The sequence below is a fragment of the Euleptes europaea genome, chromosome 14, assembly GCF_029931775.1.
Source record: "Euleptes europaea isolate rEulEur1 chromosome 14, rEulEur1.hap1, whole genome shotgun sequence".
Taxonomy (NCBI): domain Eukaryota; kingdom Metazoa; phylum Chordata; class Lepidosauria; order Squamata; family Sphaerodactylidae; genus Euleptes; species Euleptes europaea.
In genome coordinates, this window is record NC_079325.1 from 40,221,673 (window position 1) to 40,244,900 (window position 23,228).

The 23,228-nt window shown below is 43.5% G+C and overlaps 1 protein-coding gene across 2 annotated transcripts in view; it reads left to right on the forward strand.

Moving 5' to 3' along the window:
• The window catches only part of PBX3 (PBX homeobox 3), a 208,012-nt gene that overhangs the window by 152,798 nt on the left and 31,986 nt on the right, over positions 1–23,228 (forward strand). For both annotated transcript variants that reach the window (XM_056860946.1, XM_056860947.1), the window contains exons 3-4: positions 9,823–10,064; positions 20,926–21,116. In XM_056860946.1, the coding sequence (XP_056716924.1) occupies positions 9,823–10,064; positions 20,926–21,116 (433 nt within the window). The remainder of the gene's footprint in view (positions 1–9,822; positions 10,065–20,925; positions 21,117–23,228) is intronic.

Below are 23,228 nucleotides of genomic sequence, written 5' to 3' on the forward strand. Positions count from 1 at the left end.
GGAGATGTAGCATCACCCTTTTGCATGTTTTTAAACCTCTTCTAGTTGTGTGTTTCTCAGTTCTGAATTGCTTTATTGGCAGCATCAGCCCTTTGTTCTGCCACACAGTAAGGCTGTTGCTGCTTCTCCCCAGGTCACTGACAGCAGTCAGAGGCTGTTTTTGATCTAGCTGGCATCTTGAATTTGAAAAAGGATGGAAGTTTAGAAAAAGTGAAATAATACAGGATCCAGGAATCGGAAATGGTACCATGGTGAAGCTTGCAGGATAAATGGAGCAGGTCAGGCGTAGTTGGTTACCAGCAAGATGGAACTCTTGTGGGTCCCACAACTGGAGCAGTGGTGCTCACAAGCAACAGTTTCAGCACCCTGGACAGGTCAAAGGGAGCAATTAGTTTGGTCAAATGATGGCCTTAGTACAACCGAGCTTTGACATTTTTCGCTGGCCTGATCACCTCCCTAAGGCTCTACCCCCTTTCCCGAATAGCAGGGAGCCTTAAAAGCCAAGCTTGAAGGCCTGGAGAATCTCACTTAAGCAATCATTCTAGTGAGACTTGCAAGGTGTGAGACCTCCATTTTTAAGCAAGAGCTGAGGTCATAAGATACTTAGTCATATGGGGTAAATATTGCACAAAAATTGCATTGTCTGGATGTGCTTCTGGAACCATCTGTACTGCACAACATTTTAGTTTTTCTGTGTGCAGGCTTTAATTTCCAATGTACTGTTTGCCTCTTACCTTGTTTCCGTGGCCAGACCACATTTTCCCTTCTGCTTTGGCTCTGCCACTTAACTTTGATCTCTGCAGTCATTTGTGATAGGGTTTGCTTCTTTTGTTACCCACCAAGAATGATTTCTTTTCCCCAATCTTTCATAAGTTAGAAGTGGTTGTATTCTGAGCTTGTATGATACTGGAATGGAATGTGATTCCAAAACAACAAGAGACTGTGGATGGGGGAAAATAAACAAAGCAAAAGAATATTATTGGACCTGCCAGCTATCTATAGTGTCCAATTTATGGAGTTCCTGTGCATTATTTTGAAACTTGGAAGATTTGTACAGTCCTCTTTAAACACAGTGTGGGGAATTGGATGTACAGGTTAGAAAGGCTTCAAGAAGTCCTTCATATACGCATGCCTTCTCGTGCATTTCTCTGTATCATGATATAATGTGTGCAAACACATCGATATGCCTGTGTTCTCTCATGTCATTTTTTTGATTGGCATATTAAAGAGCTGCCTTGTGGCCTTTTGAATATTTAGACCCGCAAATTCAGGAATCATCCCAGTTGGCTAAAAAAGCTAAAGAGAAGAAGCACGACATTGCATTTACGCAAGCTGTGTAAACTGGGCACAGAAGAGCATACAAATTCTCTGGTCAATTCTGTGCTTTCAGTATGGCATTAGCTGCTGAAGAGTGTCCCTCACAGTTCCAGTCTGCTGAAGATGCTCATAGCATCTAGAGTACTTGTATGGGTTTGCATTAGGACTGGCCATACAATCAGCTGCAGCAGCACAGTGTTACAAAGTGTGACATGACAGCATGAAATAAGTTTCCACCATTGTGGTCGCTGTACTTGGCAAAATGCCATGCAGAAAAGACAAAGGGCCTTTGCATAGTCTTTGAATCTTCAGTTTCAACTTAGGAGAGATCCATGTCCAAAGCCGGGAGGGAAAATGGCACAATTGGTAGCAAACAAAGGAGACAGGCTTCTTTGGAGTGCAAACTGAAAAAAATCTAGAAAGCCTATATGTAAAATATTTATTTATTTTACTTTACCATATCTATATCCCACCTTTCTGCCCTCACAAGGCAAATAAAATGAAATTTTATTCTCAACACTAAAATGTGGAATGAACATACACACCCCTGAAAATTATTCACAAATTATTCATCAACTTACATAGACTGTAATTGAATAAAAATACAATAATTGTGCAATACCATCAAAATATTGGAACTGATTTTGTTTTTTACTGAAAGCTGGACAGAGTTCATTTTAGTGAAGTCCTTTACAGAATTCAGTAGTGAGTTGTGAAATCAGTGACCTTATTGATTGACTGTAATTGCTAGTAGCCAAAGGTCTACTGTTTGGTGAGGGCAAATTTGGATTGTGAGAGAAAAAACAATTGAGAGATGATCAGCGTTTCATGAAAAATTGTTTCAAATTGGATTAAACTGTACATAGTGGCATAAGTCGATGGGGAGGGGGGTCCATGAAGGCAAACACATTTTACCAAGACCATGAAATAAGGCAGGGAAGATGGGCTTGCTCATTAAATGAAAGCCTGCTCATTAAATGAAAGCCAATTCCAAAGGTGTTCTCCAGTGATGGTTGCAGTACCTTGCTAGCACTACAAGATAGAACTTAATACAGGAAGCGCCCTCAAGATCACTTAGATCTTGTTGGAAAGACCTTAAAGCCATGCTGGAAAGACCTTAACTATGCTTCTTTCTCTTTTTGAACAATTTGGGAAAAGCAGTGCCCCCCCACCCCAAGCCATGAATGAAGAACCTAGTGACACAAATAGGAATCTTTCTTGTGGATCAGGGTTTTCTCCCCCTAAAGCTGGATTAACACTTAGTGGTGATTGGATCTATCACCTGTTCAACCTTTAGTGCTTTGATGTAGCAAATAGGTCCATCTGGTCTGGTGGCCCTCGGATGGGAATGTTTTAAAATATTTGCCTTTAAAGCTTCAGGAAAGCCATCCCTCCTGCACACGCTTCTCAAGGTGAACAAGCAAACAGATTAATAAATAAGATTGAGAAAGCAGTGTCTTGTGTCTCCACCAGAAGTCTCTTGGGCCAACCTCGCATTGTGCATGCAACATTATTCCGTTAGCTGGGATACCTACTGTACAATTCAGTCACTGCAGGCTTCTAATCTGCTTATTTATAATTCAAAAGCTTGCCCATATATTAATGAACCCTTAATGAGCTGTTGAAAATGCCTGAATTACAGTCAGATTATTAAACTCAAACGGCCCCTGTAATCATACCATTTGAGTGGGTTTTTAGGTGCTTTTCATATCAGCAGCTTTGTATTGTGAAGGAGATGGGTTTATTCGGAGGAAAAGCTTTGTAATAATTTTGACCTGCAATTTATTTATTGGCCTCTGAATGCCGTCGCCTGTGCAGGCGCGCTCGTCTGTTATCTGTGGGGGCAGGTGCACGGCGCGTTGAAAGACAGCTAATTAGGATCTGCGGGAAGATATGCTAAAACTGTGGTTTTATAACAAAGCCAAGTTCATTGTTAAACAATGTTTTTAGCGTCTGTTTATGTGATTTGTCTGGATCCTGCAGATACCAAAATAAATAGTGTGGCTGTAAGTAGATGGAAATCAGGAGCAAACAGGTTTGTGGTTAACCTTCCGCAGCTCACCCGTGAAGATCTTGGAAACTTCTCGTACTGGGAGAGAAATTGTCAGGTTCAACAATAGTCCTGAAAGATTGATCAGAGGTGCACTGGTCTAGGGTGCCAGATTTAATATGAAAATATTTGGCTCTGGAATGTTGCATGGCTACCTAGCTGGGGTCCTTATACTTCCAATACCATTAGTGCCTCTCCAGTTGTGCCAGGAGTGATGTATTATTGTGTTCTTTCAAGCCCACTCTGTGCCTTAATACCACGATGCATTGAAAGGTCAGCGAGCTAAGTAGTAATAAACTCATAGGTTGATATACTGAGGAATAAAAATAGAGAAACAATAGCTTCAGTGTGAGCTTATATGTCAAAAATACATATATTATCAGTGTATAATTTATAAAGGCAGATGCTAGGTAGTGTCCACTGTGTGCAGCTGCTGGATAAAGGAAAGGCAGAATTTGCCAGATGAGGCAGATTCATGAGATCATATTACATGTGGCGAACCCTAGATCCAGGAAGACTCCCAGCCATTTAATATCTTTGTCTTCCTAGCCTGTCTGTCTGTGGGGAAACAGCTTGCTTGTTTTGTGATGTGCTAGGTGCTATGCCAATGATTCAGAAATTAAATATGTGCATGAATGTTCATCCTCTTCCCCCACATAGCCTTGTAGGACTTACTTAATTAGCAGCACATCTCTTCTATTCTAATGGCATTCAATTTCCATATGCTTAGCCCTCAAACGAATGTTAACATCCTGGTCCATCTTGCGTACATTGGTATATTGGCTCACCCTGTGGATTATACATATCTCTTGTGAACCAGAAATTGAAGTGGGGGTAAATTGGGATTGCAATAGGAATTGTCCTTTCATGGAGTCAGCAGTGATCCATGTAGTCTAGGACATGTAGGAAGTTGCGTTTACTGAATCGGATTGTTTTTATCTAGCTCAGTATCATTTCTTGTTGCTGGTAGCAGCATTCCAGGGTCTTGGGCAGAGAAAAGCCTTTCCCAACTCCCACTCCCTGAAAACATTTAACTGGTATTGGCAGGGATTGAACCTGGGATCTTCTATATGTAAAATATGTCCTCTACCACTGAGCTGTGACCCCTCTTATTTAAATTATTTAAATACTTAGTTTCCTACCCATGCTTGCCCAGGGCTGTGGACAGAGGTTTTCCTTTTACCTGAGATCTTCAACTGCTGTCTCCAGAGACGGGGGTGGGGGGATCTGCAAAGCAGACAGCCTACTCACTAGCTAACTAGCAGTCATTTGCAAATTGTCATGAAGTTACACATATAAATTAGACATAATCTGCTAGGAACTTCCCAGAAGTAGCTTAGCTTTTTGAAGATTACTTAATGCATGAGAGTAAAAACATTAAGGCAGAGGAAAGGAGGAATCGACTTTGCATTGACAAGTTTGATCTCAGAATTCCAAAAAACACATGCAGAATTTGGGCAGGAAGCATGACTTTTGCTTCCTGTTTTCCATGTCTTTAGGAATTTTGTCTGCAATTCTGAGGGCCAAAAAATGAAAAGGCGTGATGCTTATAACTTCACAAGATCTGTTTGTGAGAAAATATCCAGCAAGAGAAAATATAACAGCAAGAGACATTGCCCTGCAGGCAGAACACTGTGAGCAGGTATCGATATGTTTTCAGATCTGAATGTGGCAAAGCTCAGAAGAGGAAGGCTACAAAGGAGGAGCTGTTTTTGGTGTGGTTTTGAGCTATGGGTTGTTGGGAGATGGTTGAGGAAATTATTTGCATGTGATCTGGTATAGCAAGGGGAGAATTGGGAACTGCGTAGATACAACAGAGATACGGAGGGAAGGCTAGATACTAGTCCAGTAGGACCTTAGAAACCAACAAGATTTTCAGGGTATGAGCTTTTAAAAGTCAAAGCTTAGACTCTTGAAAACACATACCCTGAAAATCTTGTTGGTCTCTGAGGTGCCACTGGACTCATATCTAGCGGTTCTACTGCGGACCAACATGGCTACCCTCTGAAACTATCTTTGGGGGGGATACATGAAGTTGGGGACATCATTTGAAACTGTGGAAGCTTACTTGATATCAATTGCCTTCTGTAAATCAATATTTTCACACTAAAATAAGGTTTATATATTGTAGTGGCTGTGAGGTAAGGTTTTGAGTTAGGGTGTCTGTGGTTTGTCTTGCCCCTAGTACACATTCATTAGGTGACCTTGGGTAAGCCACTCTTTCAGCTCAGCCTCCCCATCTGCAATATGGGGTTAACAATACTGACGTACCATACTGAGTTATTTTTATGGCAAAATATGATGTTTGGAAAGTGCTTTGAATTCTAAAAGTGCTATATAAACATTTAGGGTGGCTAATGAAGATGTTGCCCTGTCCTGGATGACCCAGGCTAGCCTGATCTCATCAGATCTCAGAAGCTAAGCAGGGTCAGCCCTGGTTAGTATTTGGATGGGAGACCACCAAGGAATACCAGGGTTGCTGTTCAGAGGAAGGCACTGGCAAAACCACCTCTGTTAGTCTCTTGCCATGAAAACCCCAAAAAGGGGTCGCCATAAGTAGGCTGCGACTTGACGGCACTTTACACACACACACACACACACACACACACACACACACACACACACACACACACACACACTGAAGATGTTATTAATTTGTAACACTGGTAACCAAATTGGGAAAAGTTAAGATCTCGGCCCCTCCTTTAATATTCCTCTTTGGAATCCCAGTTCTGGTTTACTCTGTTGCGTGCTTGGCTGCAAGACGCAATGGCCGCAGTTCTGTAGGAAGTTGTGTGTGGCTTGTGCCCCATTGGTCTCCATGCGGCTTAAACGCATGCACAGGCCTTGAGCTGTAGCCTTTGCCTTCCAACCTTGAACATATATTGGTGATGGAGTGAAGAGCCTGTAAGTGGCAATGAGACATTTCAGCAGAAGTAACCATATTGCATGACATTATTGCTTATCATGAGGCTGGTAGATTTTGTTGTGTGTGTTTGTGTTTTTCTAGTGCTTTTTATATGACAAGGGACTAACTGATGTTTATGCAGATGTGCAGGGCAAAAAAGCAGGAAATCGTTCTCCTCCCCCCTTTCCCCGAGGAATTTGGGCTAGATTCAAGCGAGTGAGGCAAAAAGCGTTGCTGCTTCAGAGCTGAATACTTGGCAGTTTATGGATGTTACTGTCATGTCAGCTGCACTTGACGCAGAGCTGGTGCCGGTGTGTATAAACAAAAACATGAGCACCACAGAAGGTAGAGTCTGGATGCAAACACAGTAGGTGCCAGCTCTTCCCCCAGAGGGAATCTGTCAGGGATACCTACTTTTAAAGCCGATTTGAAGAGGTTAATTGGATTGGGATAGTTTTGGGGTTCGCGTTACATCTTTAATGGAAACGCTGATCCGAGGAGCCACGGCTCTAGTGATTTTTCTCTCTCTCCTACAGCCGTAATTATTTCTCAACTTTGTTTTTCGGCAGTGTTGAGTGCGTCTTGGCAGTGAGCCCGCCTGACCTGATTAAACCTACAAATTGTCAGCCTTGATCTATACTAGTCAGTTGAGACTGGTGACTAGGCAGCATTTTGGAATCCTCTGTTCAGAGGCAGATTTTAAAATATATATATATATAAATGCTGATGTTTTCCTGCCAGCTGCTGGTAACAATGCTGGCAGTTTTGAACATGTAGTTAGCGCTGAAAGGGCAATTACACTTGCTGAGAGGTTTAAACAAGTGATTCTGGGAGGAGAGTGCAGCTTTTCTGCACCGCAGAGCCAGGCGTCACAAAGTGTTGCTGGGGCTTGTGACAAATTCAGATCCATGACCTACCAGCCTCATTGGTTCTTAGGCGCGGTAGCTGCCATTAGGGCAGAGAGCCAGCATGATGTAGTGGTTAAGAGCGGTGGTTAGGAGTGGTGGACTCTGATCTGGAGCACCAGGTTTGATTCCCCACTCTCCACATGACCAGTGGACTCTAATCTGGTGAACCGGGTTGGTTTCCCCACTCCTACACATGAAGCCAGCTGGGTGACCTTGGGCTAGTCACAGCTCTCTTAGAGCTCTCTCAGCCCCACCTACCTGTTAGGGTGTCTGTTGTGAGGAGGGGAAGGGAAAGTGATTGTAAGCTGGTTTGATTCTTCTTAAGTGGTAGAGAAAGTCAGCATATAAAAACCACCTTTTCTTCTATTTAGTTGTGGTAGGTTCTGGTCTTCTGTGACTTGGGGCTTCCTTCAAACCCCTTTTAGGCATCTGGATAAATGTCAGGGATAGGTACCGTTGGGCATCTGCCATGGGCAGGCCTTGACAAATTTTATTTGACTCTAGGAGCCAGCCCAAGAATTTAGGAGCCAGACTCATTTTTCATTATTCGGAGTTTCATATTTTAATGACCATATTTAATGACCTCAGTAAAGCTTAACCCCTTCACAGCTTCTTGTAATTTTATTAAAGCTATGACAAAATTGTTGTATACCAATAAATAAAAATAGGGGTAATCTTGGTTGTCATCCCCATTACAAAAAGCTAGCCTAACTGTGGCTTAACTTCTTCCCAGTTTCTCAATATTCCATTATTGCTTTAAAAACTTCCCATTCATTTAATATTGGCGCCAGTAGAGAAAGCAACTGGTTAAGAAATTAATTTGTCTATCACCACTGAATAATGCAAAGTTAAGCTTACATATAAATGTAACAAATGCAATGACAAGAATTTCATGCACATTAATGTCATACAACAATACCTTCTGATGCAAAATTACGAACAAGCTTTGAACTTCCACCGAGAACTGCCAAGAGACGCTACATTAAAACCACTGCTGAAAATGCTAGGCACCACAATGAAATTTCTGGGCACCATGGCAACCTGGCGCCTGTGATTTGCCAAGCTCTGGCATAGGGAGAGCCTGCCAGTGTTCAGTAGCAACAATTGCAGCCAACCCTTTCTAGGTGGTGGCGTTGTATCCCTTCCTTCAAACAAATGGGCCTACCACCCTCATCTCTTGCTTGGCAGACTGTCCAGTTCCTTCTGTCCTTCTCTGCCAGGTAGTCAGAGGGCAGGCAGTAATGGTGGCTGCATGCTGCTGTCTACCATTCAGACACCTGCCTGAATGAGCAGTAATGGCTGCTGAGAGGACAGGCAATGAAGTAGTAGCTGCTGAATGTTTTGTCCAGGCAGGGGAGCAAGAAGCAAATAACTAGGAAGCAACAACTGGTGTCTGCTTGCCTGCCCTCTCTGTGTGACAGTCTCACCTGGAATGGGGCACACTGGGTGTTACTTTATAGAAGGCCCCCAATAACATGGAATCAGCCTGGGAAAATCAAAGTAACACGTAGAAACATTGCTTTCAAATGTGTATCTTTTCAGCATTTCTTGAGTTGTGTGTGTACTAGCATGAAATCAGTGCAGGGCTTTGTGTTGTGTGCTGAATTTGGAGTCCCAGGAAACTGAATTTGGAGTCCCAGGAAACTGTGTTGAAATGGTAATCTCTGACCTATGATGATAAAAATGTGTACCTGGTGAAATCTCAAGCCAAAGGGGGAGCAGTGCCAATAGGATTTTGGTGCTTTGCACAGTTTACTGGCTGAAGCTGCACCCCCCCCCCAAAGCAAATAAATGTAGATTTGTTTAATATGCATAATAGGAAAAAGTTCAGTAAGGCCAATCTCCATGTACAAAAGCTGGCTTCTCTGGGGTGTCACCTAGATTTTCGGACTCTTTCCCTAAGCATATTTGCCTGGTGCTATCTTGGTTAACATTGTGGTACTGGGCGAAGGCACTCTTGGGCTTCTGGTGTTATTTAAGATCCTTTTAATCTGAATTTACTATTCGTTGAATGTTAATCATGCTGATGCTAGTTTTATATGATATGGCTTCAACGCTGTTTTTAGTTTTTATATTTATTTATATTAAACAGTAGAGTTTTCTATACATAATAATGTTGGTAAATAATCTGTCACAGAAATTGTTACCAGCAGAAGCAGTGCATGATATGCAAATAAGTGCTGGATTTGCATAATTGATTCATGTCACAGAATGTTTCTCTTTGAAATGTTTTTTAATTGCTTTGGTATCCTCCCTTTCTTCCATCATGGAATTAAGGTGGCATACATCGGGTTTCCAGGAGGTCTGCTAGACAGACCCAGGTTGACTTAGCTGCCGTGAGGCTGCTGTTTTGTGTGGCCTCCAACCATATCTTCACTCTTCTTTCTCTTGATGTAGACATTCTGGCTGTTCTGATACAGCCTCATTATTATTTCTTTTAGAGGTGAATGTTCACAGCACTTAGTCTATTCTCCTCCTTGAGCGACAACATCTGTGATGGTGAGCCTGCACAAACTTGTGTTCTAATGGCTTCCAGCAGTAACTGTTTCAGAGGCTCAGAAAAGGTGGGGTAGGCTTTATGGGCTGCAGGCTAGATTAATTTAGGTCTTTTTCCCTCCCTTTCTTTCCTTCACTCAAAGGTCTCAGCATCCGAGGAGCTCAAGAGGAAGATCCTCCTGACCCCCAGCTAATGCGATTGGACAATATGCTTCTGGCAGAAGGGGTTTCAGGTCCCGAGAAAGGTGGAGGTTCGGCGGCGGCAGCAGCAGCAGCGGCGGCTTCCGGCGGGACTTCAGATAACTCTATCGAACACTCAGATTACAGGGCCAAATTGACCCAGATCAGACAGATCTATCATACGGAGTTGGAGAAATATGAACAGGTTAGATGTTGCAATCCTCTGTCTGAATATGCTTGACTTCATCAGCATCTGCAAACTTTTCTGATTGGGACACTCCATTTATTTAATTTAGAAGCGGTGTGCTTGCAGTGGATTGCTGTCGTACTTAGTTTGGTTCTCATGTAAAATCAAGAAGGAGTAGCAGTGCAGGGTCTTGCCAGGATCTTGGGCCAACAGGCAGAAATAATATTGTTTTATTTTTTATGGAGCACTTATCAGGTACTCTCGTTTTCACATAGACCATTGCAAAAATCCTCAGAATATGCCTGAAAAGTAGGACATTCTGATTATATTACAGGTAGGCAGCTGTGAGTAAATAGCTTGCCTAAGGCCTCTGAGTTGAGTTTGTGTCCAACTTACTCTTAGTTTAGTCTCTGAAGTTTTAGGAATGAGCTGAAAACAGGACCAAGTGGGTTTTGGTAACTGGAGAGGAATAAGAGCCCTCTGAGTTGCTCGTTGTGCTTCCTCAGCAAAATGCTGTAGAGATGATGGCTCAATGCACTCGTATACACTCTTCTTTCAATGTCCATTTTAGCACTGGCCATAGTTTACTGTGATGTCCAAGCCAGTAAATTGTGTTTAATGCTTTCCCTCAAAAATCTGCTTCTTACTTATGGTTGTCTGATCAGACATCAGATGGCTAGTTTGTTGTAAAATGTATAACCATCTTTTTGGTAAAATCCCCTCAGAAGCTTGCAATAACATCAAAGTTAAAATGGCAGAATCTGGTAAAACGCAGGGGGGAAATGGACCCTCTAGATAGACCCCACTTCAGATCAAGAGAATAACCAGTAGTGCAAATAATAATCAAAATCAAAAGAGGGCTAAAAGTCAAACTGTATGTCAATAGAACATCTCCCCAACCAACACAGCTAACTCAGAGCAAGACTAAGGAAACTGAAAAAGGAACCGCAAATGTGGCTGTAAGTTTCATATGATCCCACTAATCAATTGCATGGAGAGCCAGCATGGTGTAGTGGTTAAGAGCAGTGGTTTGGAGCGGTGGAGTCTGATCTGGAGAACCGGGTTTGATTCCCCGCTTTTCCACATGAGCAGTGGAGGCTCGTCTGGTGAACTGGATCTGTTTCCCCACTCCTACACATGATACCAGCTGGGTGACCTTGGGCGAATCACTCTCTCAGCCCCACCTACCTCACAGGGTGTCTGTTGTGGGAAGGGAAGGTGATTGTAAGCTGGTTTGATTGTTCCTTAAGCGGCAGAGAAAGTCGGCATATAAAAGCCAACTCTTCTTCTTCTATCTGGGTTCTGCTTTCCCTCCTCTGCAGAGCAGCTGCTAGTAGCAGGTCTGACTAGGTTTTGGTGTGGCATTAGTACAACACATGTGATAGGAGCTATTAATTAAAGGGCTAGTGTAGTATAAAAGTCTGAGATGTGAACTAGCAAGTCCTTGGCTCTAGTCTTGCCTTACAGTTAGATGAACCAAACTCAAACATCACGCGGCCTCTGCTGCCCTCCTCCCATCTGACAAAGGTCAATAATAGTATCTCCATATCTTTATAGGGTGTATGTGAAGTGTTTTGAAGGTGCTCAGGTGCTGCTTAAATGCTTTGTAGTGCTTAACTCCCAACTACCATGACGTGCTTTGAAAAATCCTTTATTGAAGATGTTGATAGCTCCCTGTGATGTGGGATTCCACTGCTGTGGTGTTGGAAACCTCTAGAGACTTCAGGACAGGACTGTCAGTTCTGTCTCAGCCCTAATCATTCTCCATGTTTGCTTTTACTTCTTGGCTATTTTTTAAAAGAGAGAGTACAATTTGATTAATTCCAGTGACAGCTTCCCTTTTCCCTGTGACCTGTCCACACAAAACCATGAACTATATTGCCATGCTTTAAAATACATACATACATACATACATACACATACACACACACACACATATAGGCACACACACACACACATATATATAGAAGAAGAAGAGTTGGTTTTTATATGCTGACTTTCTTTACCACTTAAGGGAGACTCAAACTGGCTTACAGTCACCTTCCCTTCCCCACAGCAGACACCCTGTGAGGTAGGTGGGGCTGAGAGAGCTCTAAGAGAGCTGTGACTAGCCCAAGGTCACCCAGCTGGCTTCGTGTGTAGGAGTGGGGAAACAAATCTAGTTCACCAGATTAGCCTCTGCCGCTCATGCGGAGGAGTGGGGAATCAAACCCGGTTCTCCAGATCAGACTCCACCGCTCCAAACCACCGCTCTTAACCACTACACCACGCTTTCCCTATACATACATACATACATACATACATACATACATGAATGTATAGGTGTTCTTTGAGCACCTATCTTTGCGGAGCTGCAGAGAGACAAGTTCTGGGGAGCCTGGTGCTTTGCCGTACCAAAAGCATCGTCGTCTTTGTCTCCCTGAGGTGTCCTAATAAAGCTACCACTGCTTGAACCTTATCAGCTCAGTGAACCAGCACAGCTTGTGGTTGGTTTTCCGAACTAAAGTTGAAAGAAGGCCCTGCTTTCTTGACTTCACTCTGGCACTCTGTCCTATGAGTGTGTCAACGGGAATGAAATTGAAGAGAAACCACAAAATCCAATTTGCTAAAGGAGGGCTAATCAGAGGCTGCAGTTGTTGCAGGGGCACTCAGGCTAGGGAGGCTTTGCCTGTCTCAGTAGCCTTGTTACAGTGCTGTAAGATAAAACCAGGCTGGAATGTCGAGTGGTTTCATATTAATCACGGGGATGAGAAAATGCCCGTTTTGGAGGCTCCTGTTTGTTCCTGTGTGTTGGTTACAAGGGCTAGTGGGAAAATGTCACAGTGAAACAGATGTGGCATTGGGGGGATATTTTAGAAAGTATCGTGTTGCCATTTTGAAATTCTTTTATGTTGTAAAAACTGTTCTTCCCTCCTACCTGCAAACCCACGTATGACATTTCTGCAGGGGGGGTTGGGGGGGAATCAATTGCAATCCAAGTGTTTGATGTTTTAAATTGTTGTATTTTTTTTCCTACTTTGGTTTTTTGGCAGCCAGCACAAAATGTCCTTTTAGGCGCTTTGAGAAGCAGTGTTGGGGTTTTGAAAAATTAACACATCAGAAATGTTGCTTTGTTTATGTCGGCAATGAACAAGTTCAGTTGGTTTGGCTATAATTCAGCAGAAGAGTTTGGACTGTGGCACACTTTCTCTTGGGGCATGTATATTTGTATGTCTTAATTAAAGCCATATTGTCATGCTTTTTAAAATAATCCTAAGGACTAGGAACTTATCTTTTCAGGAACTGATTATTTTAGACTTCACGGCCCACCTAATGAATCATAGAGCTGGTTGTTAAAGATGAGCAGTATCTCTATGCTGTGTGTATGGTGTTTCTGGGTTTCCAGCTGGCAAGACCAGTGGTCAGTTATCAAAGTGGAGGAGGGACCTGCTGTGTTGTTCCATTCCTTCTCCTCTTTTGCAAATTTGCTTCCATACCATTTTGTAATAGGGACAGCATAACTAACTGTCACTGAAAACTGGGAGGTCCTTTTTAAAAGAGGTGGATCATGATATGACAGATGCATTGTTTCCCTTGGCGTATGCAAGCGTTCTTTTGTCTTGCTGTTGTTTTTGAAGACTTTTTAAATACTATCCCCCCAAACCCTAGGGGCAATAGTGGGTTGTGCGCGCGCACACACACACACCTGGGCAATGTGGCCTCTCTCTTGAGAGCCCGCATGGTGTAGTGGTTAACAACAGTGAACTCTAATCTAGGGAAACAGGTTTGATTCCCCACTCCTCCACATGAGCGGTGGACTAATCTTGTGAACCGGATTGATTTCTCCACTCCTACACATGAAGCTGGGTGACCTTGGGCTAGTCACCGTTCTCTCCAAAATCTCTCAACCCCATCTACCTCACAAGGTGTCTGTTGTGGAAAGAGGAAGGAAAGGAGATTGTAAGCTGGTTTGATTCTCTTTACAAGGTAGAGAAAATCAGCATATAAAAACCAACTATTTTTCTTCTTCTTCTTGCCACCATACCATCCCCAAAAGTATTTTTTCAACCAAGGCTACCATACCATCCCCAAAAGTATTTTTTGGGACCATGTTGAATGAACTGAAACCATGTCTGCTGAGCAAGTTTTGCATTCTTGGTGAACCAGCTGAGAGTAGTTGACTTGTTGGGGTGAAATAATGAAGTGGTCATGCCCACCATTGATATAATTTTGTTTCTGGCAAACTTGGCTTTCCTGGTCATGCAATTTTGGCTTCTGGCTTGCCTTTTTTCTTGGGCATACTCTTTGGCTTAGCTATCTAGGAAATTCAGTCAAAAAGCCTTAAATACAAAAGGATTGCTCTCATTTCTCCCAAGCCCAGAATATCAGCTCTTTAAGCACAAATTTCTTAGACTTCTTGTTTTAAATGTAGGAGATACAAAATGGGGGGAAAATAACAACCTTGCTTTAAAATGAAAGCATTGTGCAAATACCCATTGTTGCGACACACAGCTAGACAGAATGGGAGCGGGAATAAATTCCAAGTGTTGTGGGCAGACGCTTCTCTGGCCTTGTAGCCTCTGACTGTAATAAATGTAAGCATTTGGAAGGGGCCCAGCGTTCAAGCCCCCTAGCTCCATTTGCAAAGGTTTCAACTGAAATGTCAGATCCATCCGTCCAAACCCCACGAAGCTAGCGGGGGAGCGGGAGGAGTGTGCTGTTGGGAGAGCAAGAGACAGAGCTGATGTGAAACATGGAAGTTTTCCCCTGTTGATCCTGACACCCAGCAGTGTCTGCTGTACAGAAATATGATAATTTTTCCATGCCTTGCAGCAAACTGTCTCGTACTAGTTTGTTTCGAGAACTGTGCCTGTCTTCGAAGCTGAGGGGCAAATGGGACTGCTTCTCCACCTTGATTGGCTGCAAGTTTTCTGAAGGTTGCTACAGGTGGAAGCAACAGAGGGTAGACAGGTAGAGAGGGTGAAAGATGTGTGCCTTCGGCTGCACAATTCAGCTCTTTGTGAAGGCAAGGCAAGTAGATGTGTTAACTTTTTCCCCAGAGAAAAGGCAGAGGAGCGGGGGCAGTGAACAGGAGGGATCAATAGTGGATCTCAATTTTGGCTCCCAATATAAGCCCCTCAAACATCTTCCTATCATTTATCTTGCTTGCTCCCCCACCCCCCATGCATAAGTTGAGATATAGGCAAAGGGCTCTTTAACCCCTTCTTCACAAGTATGAAATGCTTTTTCCAGGTTTGGCCTGGATGTGAGCAAAGCCCCAGGCAACTGAGAATGCAGAGGCAGATAAAGGCACCTAACTCTGCCACAACCACTATGTTTGCTCCAGCTAGAGAGGAGGGCATTAAAAATGCCTTGCAAATCTCTCATGCTCGCAGAGCCATCTAGCTGGTGCTTCAATCTTTGCTCACCTTTAAAACGCATCCCCTGTTAAAACCGCTAACCAGGGCGCTAGATAGGGAAAAGAAAGCTTAGAGGTGGTGCATACAAGAAAAGGGTTGGGCAGACATATAATATGAAGCATGGAATTGATCTGTTGAACATGCTGTTACTGAATTTTAGTGGTTGCTGTGTCACTATCCTTCACACAAAAGTATGATGGTCTGAGCAATTCCAGATGATCAAGAGCAAATTTGGACATACCTTTACAAGTCTTGCAGGACCCACAGTGAGATCTCGAGCCAGTCCATCTAGTTAAGTATTACCTGTTCTGCCTGACAGTGGCTCTCCAGGATCTCAGGCAGAAAAGGATCTTTCCCTAACATCTGCTACCGGAGATGCTGGAGATCTGAATCTAGGACTATAGGCAAAGCAAATGCTTTACCGCTAAACCGTGGCCCCTCCACTGAGATTTGGAGCCCCTGGTTTCAAATGTTATGGGAAATGGCAGTTGGTGCCTGTGGACCTCTGATTTGGCCCCCGGACTATGTTGTGACCCCCCCATCTTTGCAGCCCCATCATAATCTTACTGCTATTTGTGCTGGCCTCACCTCTTTGAACCCAAGAGGAAAGGCCAACTTAGTCTTTACTGCAGCGTTTTTCTCCCTCCCCCCCCCTCGCCACCAATCCACCCAGAGTTTGATTTTGACATTTGTTGCCAGTTGGGGGATGCATTTTAAAGCAGCAAGAAAGGGGGGGGGAGTAACCCTCCAGAAAGTGTGTCACGCCATCAGCTTCTCTTCCACTTTCTTAGCGCCAGGAGAAATGCTTCTCTTCATAATTTACAGCTACTATAATAGAGATGACATATTGAAAGCTATCTTCTATAATTACATTGAAATACATTTTTGCTGTAGGCAAAAGTATTGTAAGCGTCCCAAACCTCCCAAAGCAGCTGGGAACCTTCGCTTGCAGCGATAGCTTCTGGTTGCCCCAGTGCAGAAAGGATATTATGGAGCTGGAAAAGGGCAACTAAAATCATGAGGGAGTTGGTGCACTTTCCCTAGAAAGAATGACCAAAGCTTTTGGGCTCTTTAGCTTAGAAAAAAATAATAATAATTGGAATTATTATAGAAGCTGATAAAATATTTCTTGAAGTATAAAAAGTGAATAATTTTTCCCTCTCCTTTTTGGCTTACCCAATGAAATTGATTAGTAATAGGTTTGTGACAGAAAAGAAAATGCTTCTTCACACAATTCATCCTTTATTTTTTTGAAAACATTTCTGTACTGCCTTTCTACTCAGCTCAGGGCTCCTAAGATGGCGAACCTTAAAATGTTTTGAAGGGAGTTAGTGAGGCAGAAGGCAACAATACAGGGAGACAGATTAATCTCTCTGGGTAAGTATTACCAAAGTTTTGGTGCCACAACCAAAATGGCTCTTTTCCAGGTTGCCACGCATCTAGGCTCAGATGATGGGGGGCACCCACAACTAGGGCTCTCTGAAGATGACTGAAGTGGTTGGATAGGTTCATATCGGGAGTAAGCAGTCCTTAAAATATGCTGGCCCCAAGCCATATATGATTGTAAATGTCAACACCAGCACCTTGAATTGGACCTGGAAGCAAATTGTAGATGGAACAAAAATGGAGTGATACAGTCCCTACGACCCATACGAGTCAACATTCTGTACTGCAGCATTCTGTACCAACTGTAGCTTGCAGACAGTCTTCAAGGGCAAACCCACGTAGAGTACATTGCAGTAATCTAATCTAGATGTTACCGAGCCATGCACCACATATATACCATTATAACAATAACTGTAACAGGTTCTGTGAATTCCCAGCTTTTGTTTTACAAAAGAAGCAAGTATCTGGCTCCTTCCGTTACAGAGATGTAAAGATAAAGGCACATCTCTGCAACAGAAGGGGCTAGAGACTTTTTAAAGTGAAAGCTATGCATTCTCAGAACCTGTTATAAATATTGTTATAATGATATATTATTAAATTATGTGAAATAGATGTGAGTGTTTTTTTAAATGAAAAGTGCCAGTGGCCCGGAGAGTGGGGGATGGCTTCTGCTGGGGGACTGGGACAGGGAAGCTGCAGGGAAACCTACCAGCTGGAAGCCCCGTTGCTGCTGCACTGTATTGGCAGCAGCACCAGCAATGGGGAAACCACACAAGCCTGTTTCCATGTGTGGGTGGCTTCAATGCTGTGTTTACTGCCTTTCCCCCATGTTTGCCTAATGCAGTGGTTCCCAAAGTGGGCAGTACTACCCTGGGGGGGATTACCTAGGGGGGCACTAAGAGGCAAGGGGGCAGCAGGGGAGTGCTAGAGGTGGGCCCCTTCAGCTGTGTTGTTCACTAATTTACAATAGATCAAGCTATGGCACCATGCTGGCAAATTTGGTGGAAACAATCAGAATCCCCCCCCCCAGACTTTGAAGAGCTGGTACCACTGGATCAAGTTCATCATATTTGTTGAATACGTCTCAACTAAAAAGTTTTAATTTGATTTTGAATAGATGTGTAATTAATTGTTACTGTTTTGAAATTTTATTGTTATTATCTTCTTTAGTTCATCATGCAAACCCCTATTTTGAATAATGCTTTTTATAGGATAGGGTAGGGGGCGCTGGGGTTGAGTTTGTGGAACCAAGATGGCGGTGGCCTGAAAAGTTTGGGAACCACTGGCCATTGTATTCCACTAAATAATATTATGCATATTAATTTCTCATTGCCAGGGATTTAATCTGAGACCTACTTGCATGCAGAGCAAGTGTCCTTGCCCTTACCTATTAAGATAAAGCTGGTCATACCAAGTCAGAGCATTGGTTCCCCTCATTCGATATTGTCTACCCTGACTGAACCAATGGTCTGACTCTGTACAGAGTAGATTCATATGTTCGTGAATCTCCAGGGGTAGGCAGATAAAAGGTTTTCCCCAGCACTTGCTATGGATCCCTTAAATGAAGATGCTTGATGACCTTCTGCCACAAGTGATCTTTGAACAGGTGATCTTCCGCCAGGGAGTTGTAGGCTGTACTTATATGAAGCCACCTTATTCAGAGTTTTCCCATTGGTTTGTCAAGCTCAGTGCTTTTCAGGTATCTTTAAAAGGAAATGTCAGGCATTGAACCAGGGACCTTCTGCATGTGCTTTACCACAGCCACAATTCTAGTGAGACAGCTGCAGAGAGCTTAAGAGTCTATCTTCCTGTTTGTGTATAGTAGAGATGTGTTCTCAAGCTGTATACACATACATGCACTATGCCCCTTTGGGGTGAGAAACTGTGGGGTGGCGGGGGACTTAGCCTGTAGTTTTTGCTTTGGGGCATGTCAAGGCAGAGAGGAATCGCTTTGCCAGGAGTGTAGCATCTTTCTTAAGGGTGTACCCAGATTTTAATTATCTAAATGTAAATACTTAACAAATTTTACTTAGAGTAATGAGCTAAAGTGCACACTACATAAATGAGATGTTCTAATTAATCATGTATGAACTACTGGTTTAAAAGGAAGCTCTATGAATCCTGCGGATGTGCTGGTCTGTTGCCAAATTGCTAATCAGCGTTTGCATTCATAGCTGGCTTCAGTTAATAAGTTGCTAGAGACATTCACAGCAAACGTTGGAGGGAAGGAGGAGGATTCCCCCCCCCCGAGCTGTGTAAACCTTTCACTTTTCACCTCTTTACCTGTCTGCAGGCTAACAGGCCAGACAGAGACTGCAGTGACAGTGCACTCATGAGCCGAGTTAAACCCTTCTAAGTTGAATTCGATGAGCTCAGAAGGGTATAATACTGCACTATGGGGTAATAGAGGGAGCTAAGAGGGTGACTGTTAGTACAGCCCAGTGTTTTCCCCCCAAAACCTTTGATAGCCACAGGGTACTTCTTCCCTGCATTAAAACTGGAGGTGCCCTTTCTTCTTGCACCTGAAAAGCTTGCTTTTAAAACGTAAGGGGGGAGAGTTATCTATTCCCAGAAGAGGCCACCCTCTGCAATTCTGTATAAATAACTGCTCTGAGCATGACTCCTAACTGGAGGAATGAATGACCAGAGTAGTGACTCATGAAAGGCAATGAATGGAAAGCCTCCTTCAAGGGTGAAGCAGCAGAATAATCTGTTGTGTCAGGGCTGAGTGATCCACTCATTCCTGATACAGAGACCACAGCCAAATTACCAACCTCCAACAGAGGCTGATGAGGAAAAGCCAAAGCAGTGGATCATTCAGAGATACACCAGACAGACTCTTGTGGATGGATAGTTTGATTTTTTTCCCTCCCAGCATGCAATCTGTGCAAGTCCGATTTGATCCAAAAACAATAGAAGTACAGCAGCGAAGCAGTTTAAGATACCAAATGCTCTAGTAGCTTGGAAAGGCTGAAAAGAGCTGGGCAGGAGAGAGGCAGTGAGAGGAAGGTTGTGACTTACAGGTTTCAAACGTATGAAAATTATATCGTTTGAAGCAGATTTCTATTGGGATGTGATGTCATGGGTAGAAAGGGCAGAAGAATAGAGGAACAGGAGGTTGTGGCAATGGGGAAAAAAGACTCATTCTTCTGAGGACAGGTGCCCGTTCTTCAAGATATCCTGTCTGTCTAACTATACATGTTTATCCTGCCCTTTTCTCAAGGAGCTCAGAGCAGTGTGCATGGATCTTTCTTCCCATTTTGTCCTTACAGCAACTCTGTGAGATAGGTACAGTTGAGTGTGTGTGACTGGCCCAGGGTCACCCAAGGAGTTTCTGCACAGCGGTAAAATACCTTACTTAGCTCACAATATGGTATGAGAGCTTTGGTGATGCATAGAACTCTTAACTAAGTGGGATTTTTAAAAAAAGGCTAAAAATGGAAAACAAGCTTGCAGGGGGTATATGGTGGGGAAGGGAGTGTGCTGTGCAATTGATTCTTTTTACATACATCAGAGACATACTCAAATTATATCCCAGCCTGTCTCCAGATATCAGTGCATATTCAAGTTCTATACCATTTTCTCAGAGCCTCACATTCAGGCTGAGCACCACTCAGTCACCTGCCCTCCATTTTTTCCCTCTAGTAAGATAACCAGCACACCCAAACCCTGCACCTTTTTAGATATTACTGATGAAAATCTCTCAGTTGAAATGTCACCAGCCAGCCTCAATGATGAACCCCCCCCCAAAAAAAAACCTGATTCCTTTGGTCCCTTTTGTGTGACTTGGAAATCTGCTCAGACTATTTCATCTTAATTAAATTGCACTTACATTGCCTCTTCGTTCCATCATCCATCAGGTATGCAAAGGGTGCCCACACAATCCGCCATTGAAGCCCTGACTAGACCCACACTTGCGTAGCTTCAGCAGAATTGCTGCCTCGCTAGCCTCCAGACCTTGGCTTCACAGAACCTGTCCTCAACCTGGGCACCTGGAAGTTCGGTTAATTTGTGTGTGTGTGTGGGGGGGGGGAGTCAAAGGCTCTTGTATGACTTTGCCAAAGCTGCCCTCTAACTGGCCCTTTCCTTCCTAGGCATGTAACGAATTTACCACGCACGTGATGAACCTTCTCCGAGAGCAAAGCCGGACGCGTCCCATTTCTCCAAAGGAGATTGAGAGGATGGTGGGCATCATCCATCGGAAGTTCAGCTCCATCCAGATGCAGCTCAAACAAAGCACTTGTGAAGCAGTCATGATCTTAAGATCACGGTTCCTTGACGCCAGGTAGGTGATTGGAAGCTGTCCGGTGGCTCACCTGGAGCTACTTTCTTCAGTATTTACTGTAACTTGGTGTTTGCCTTTGCAGAATACAATAGCAATAGAGTCCCCTTGGTTTGGGGATCAAAGCAGGCAAGGGAGAAGGTTTGGAAAATGTGGGGCAAGGATGGGCCTGGAGAGTGTTGATCTTCTTACCCAGTAACCTACAAAGGGTACAAAAGTCTTTCTGTCTGTCTGTCCATCTTTCTTTTAAAAGTTTTTGCCACTTTCTAATCAGTGTATTCTGTAGTAAAAGGGTATGTTCTGCAGTGTTGCAACCATCTCTCTGTGTTTGAGGATTTCACAGAAGGGTCACTGAGATCTCTTAGACTCCAGTTAAAGTAAATGGGAAGAGAAGGGGAATGGAACACTAGCAAGGTAACCAGGTAAATGCACCAAGTAGTGAAAATTCTCACCTAATAGTACAATAGCTACTTTATGTTGATGTGGCAGTTGTTAGTGGGTGTTAGCCACTCAGTATCCTTTTAAGTTGCGCTGCTAAGATGTTTTGAATTGAAGGGGAAACACTCCAGTAGCAGTGGACTGGAAAGTCATGGAGGCTTGCAAATGAAACCAACCTTTTGGATGAGCTGCATGTCCCCTGAGAAGCATTTGTCTGAGAGGATCTCTTATTTGTGATCTCTCAGGGTGGCTCAGCAGAGGGCCTTTAAAGGGAATCTTTGCTGTGCCCAATAATGGAACCATTTCCCCAAAGAAGGGGTCAGTGGTGATGAAAGAAGAAGAGTTGGTTTCTATATGCCGACTTCTTTACCTTTTAAGGAGAATCAAACCAGTTGACAATCTCCTTCCCTTCCTCTCCCCACAACAGACACCTTGTGAGGTAGGTGGGGCTGAGAGAGTTCTGAGAAAGCTGTGACTAGCTCAAGGTCACCCAGCTGGCTTCATGTGTAGGAGTGGGGAATCAAACCTGGTCCACCAGATTAGAGTCTACCTCTCCTAACCGCTACACCATGCTGGCTCTTTAGTTGCAAACATGGCATGATCTTGTGTCACTGACTAACTGATAGATTGGTACTACAGCAATGTCCCATGCTGACTTCAGGCGAAGGCAGACATTTTAACTGTGGGTCCGTCAGCTGCAGTTGGTCCCCAATTGCTCAGCTTTCTTTATCCACATGTGTACCCATACCCGATATGGTGGTTAAGCCTTCAGTTTTGGCTCATCACACATGTTTTTGGTATGCTTATCACACTTTTAAGTGGCTTATATGTTTATGTGCATATATGTTCATCTTTGCAAAAAAAATGCTGACATCTGGAAAGAGGGAAGTATGTTGGTGAGGACACAGGCACTGGCTAACAGGTGCCCTCTCTATATGTTTTTTTTCCCTTGGTTCAAAATGACCTTCGTGGAAAAGCCATAGAATTTTGGGGGCAGGGAGAGCTTGTACTGGGATAGAAACAGATAACAGTTGTATTGAAGTGGGTGGGAGTGTTTAAAAACCAGCTGTGCCTCCTCTTGAAATATTCACACAGTCTTCTGCCTTCATGAGGCTCCACCACTGTGTATGTGAGGAGCCAAAACTGGATCGTCCCACATAAGTGAGAATCGCTTTGGCTGTACTTGAGAACTGGATGTAATGTGAGCTTTCAAGGGATATGAGATTTCCAGTACAGTAAAACTGAGAGGTGTGGTTGCCAAGTGGTGTGTGGCTTCACTGAAGCCAAGGGATGGCTTCAAAATTGTGCCACAGATCTTTAGCACTGGATGGTTACAAGGTTCTTTGTCAGATATGCAGTATAAGGTTTGGAGACTATCTTCTATGTATTAAATAAAGGCACACTGGTGTTGCTAATAAACAAATTACTTATGATGGAACCCAAAGTTGGAAAGAAAGTGAACTCCTTTAGAATGGAAAGTAGTTCTTTGCAAAGAGCATGAACTGAAGGCAAAATAAGTGGAAGCGGAGTAATGAGATAAACCTGACTCCAGAGGGGAGCAGCTGATTGCTGGGGGACAGGCATGCCATGATAGGTTGCAGCATGCCAGATGGAATTTTCCTATGGAGCAGTCGTCCACTGGCATAGGCAGGGAGCCTGGAGGGGGAATTGAGTCTG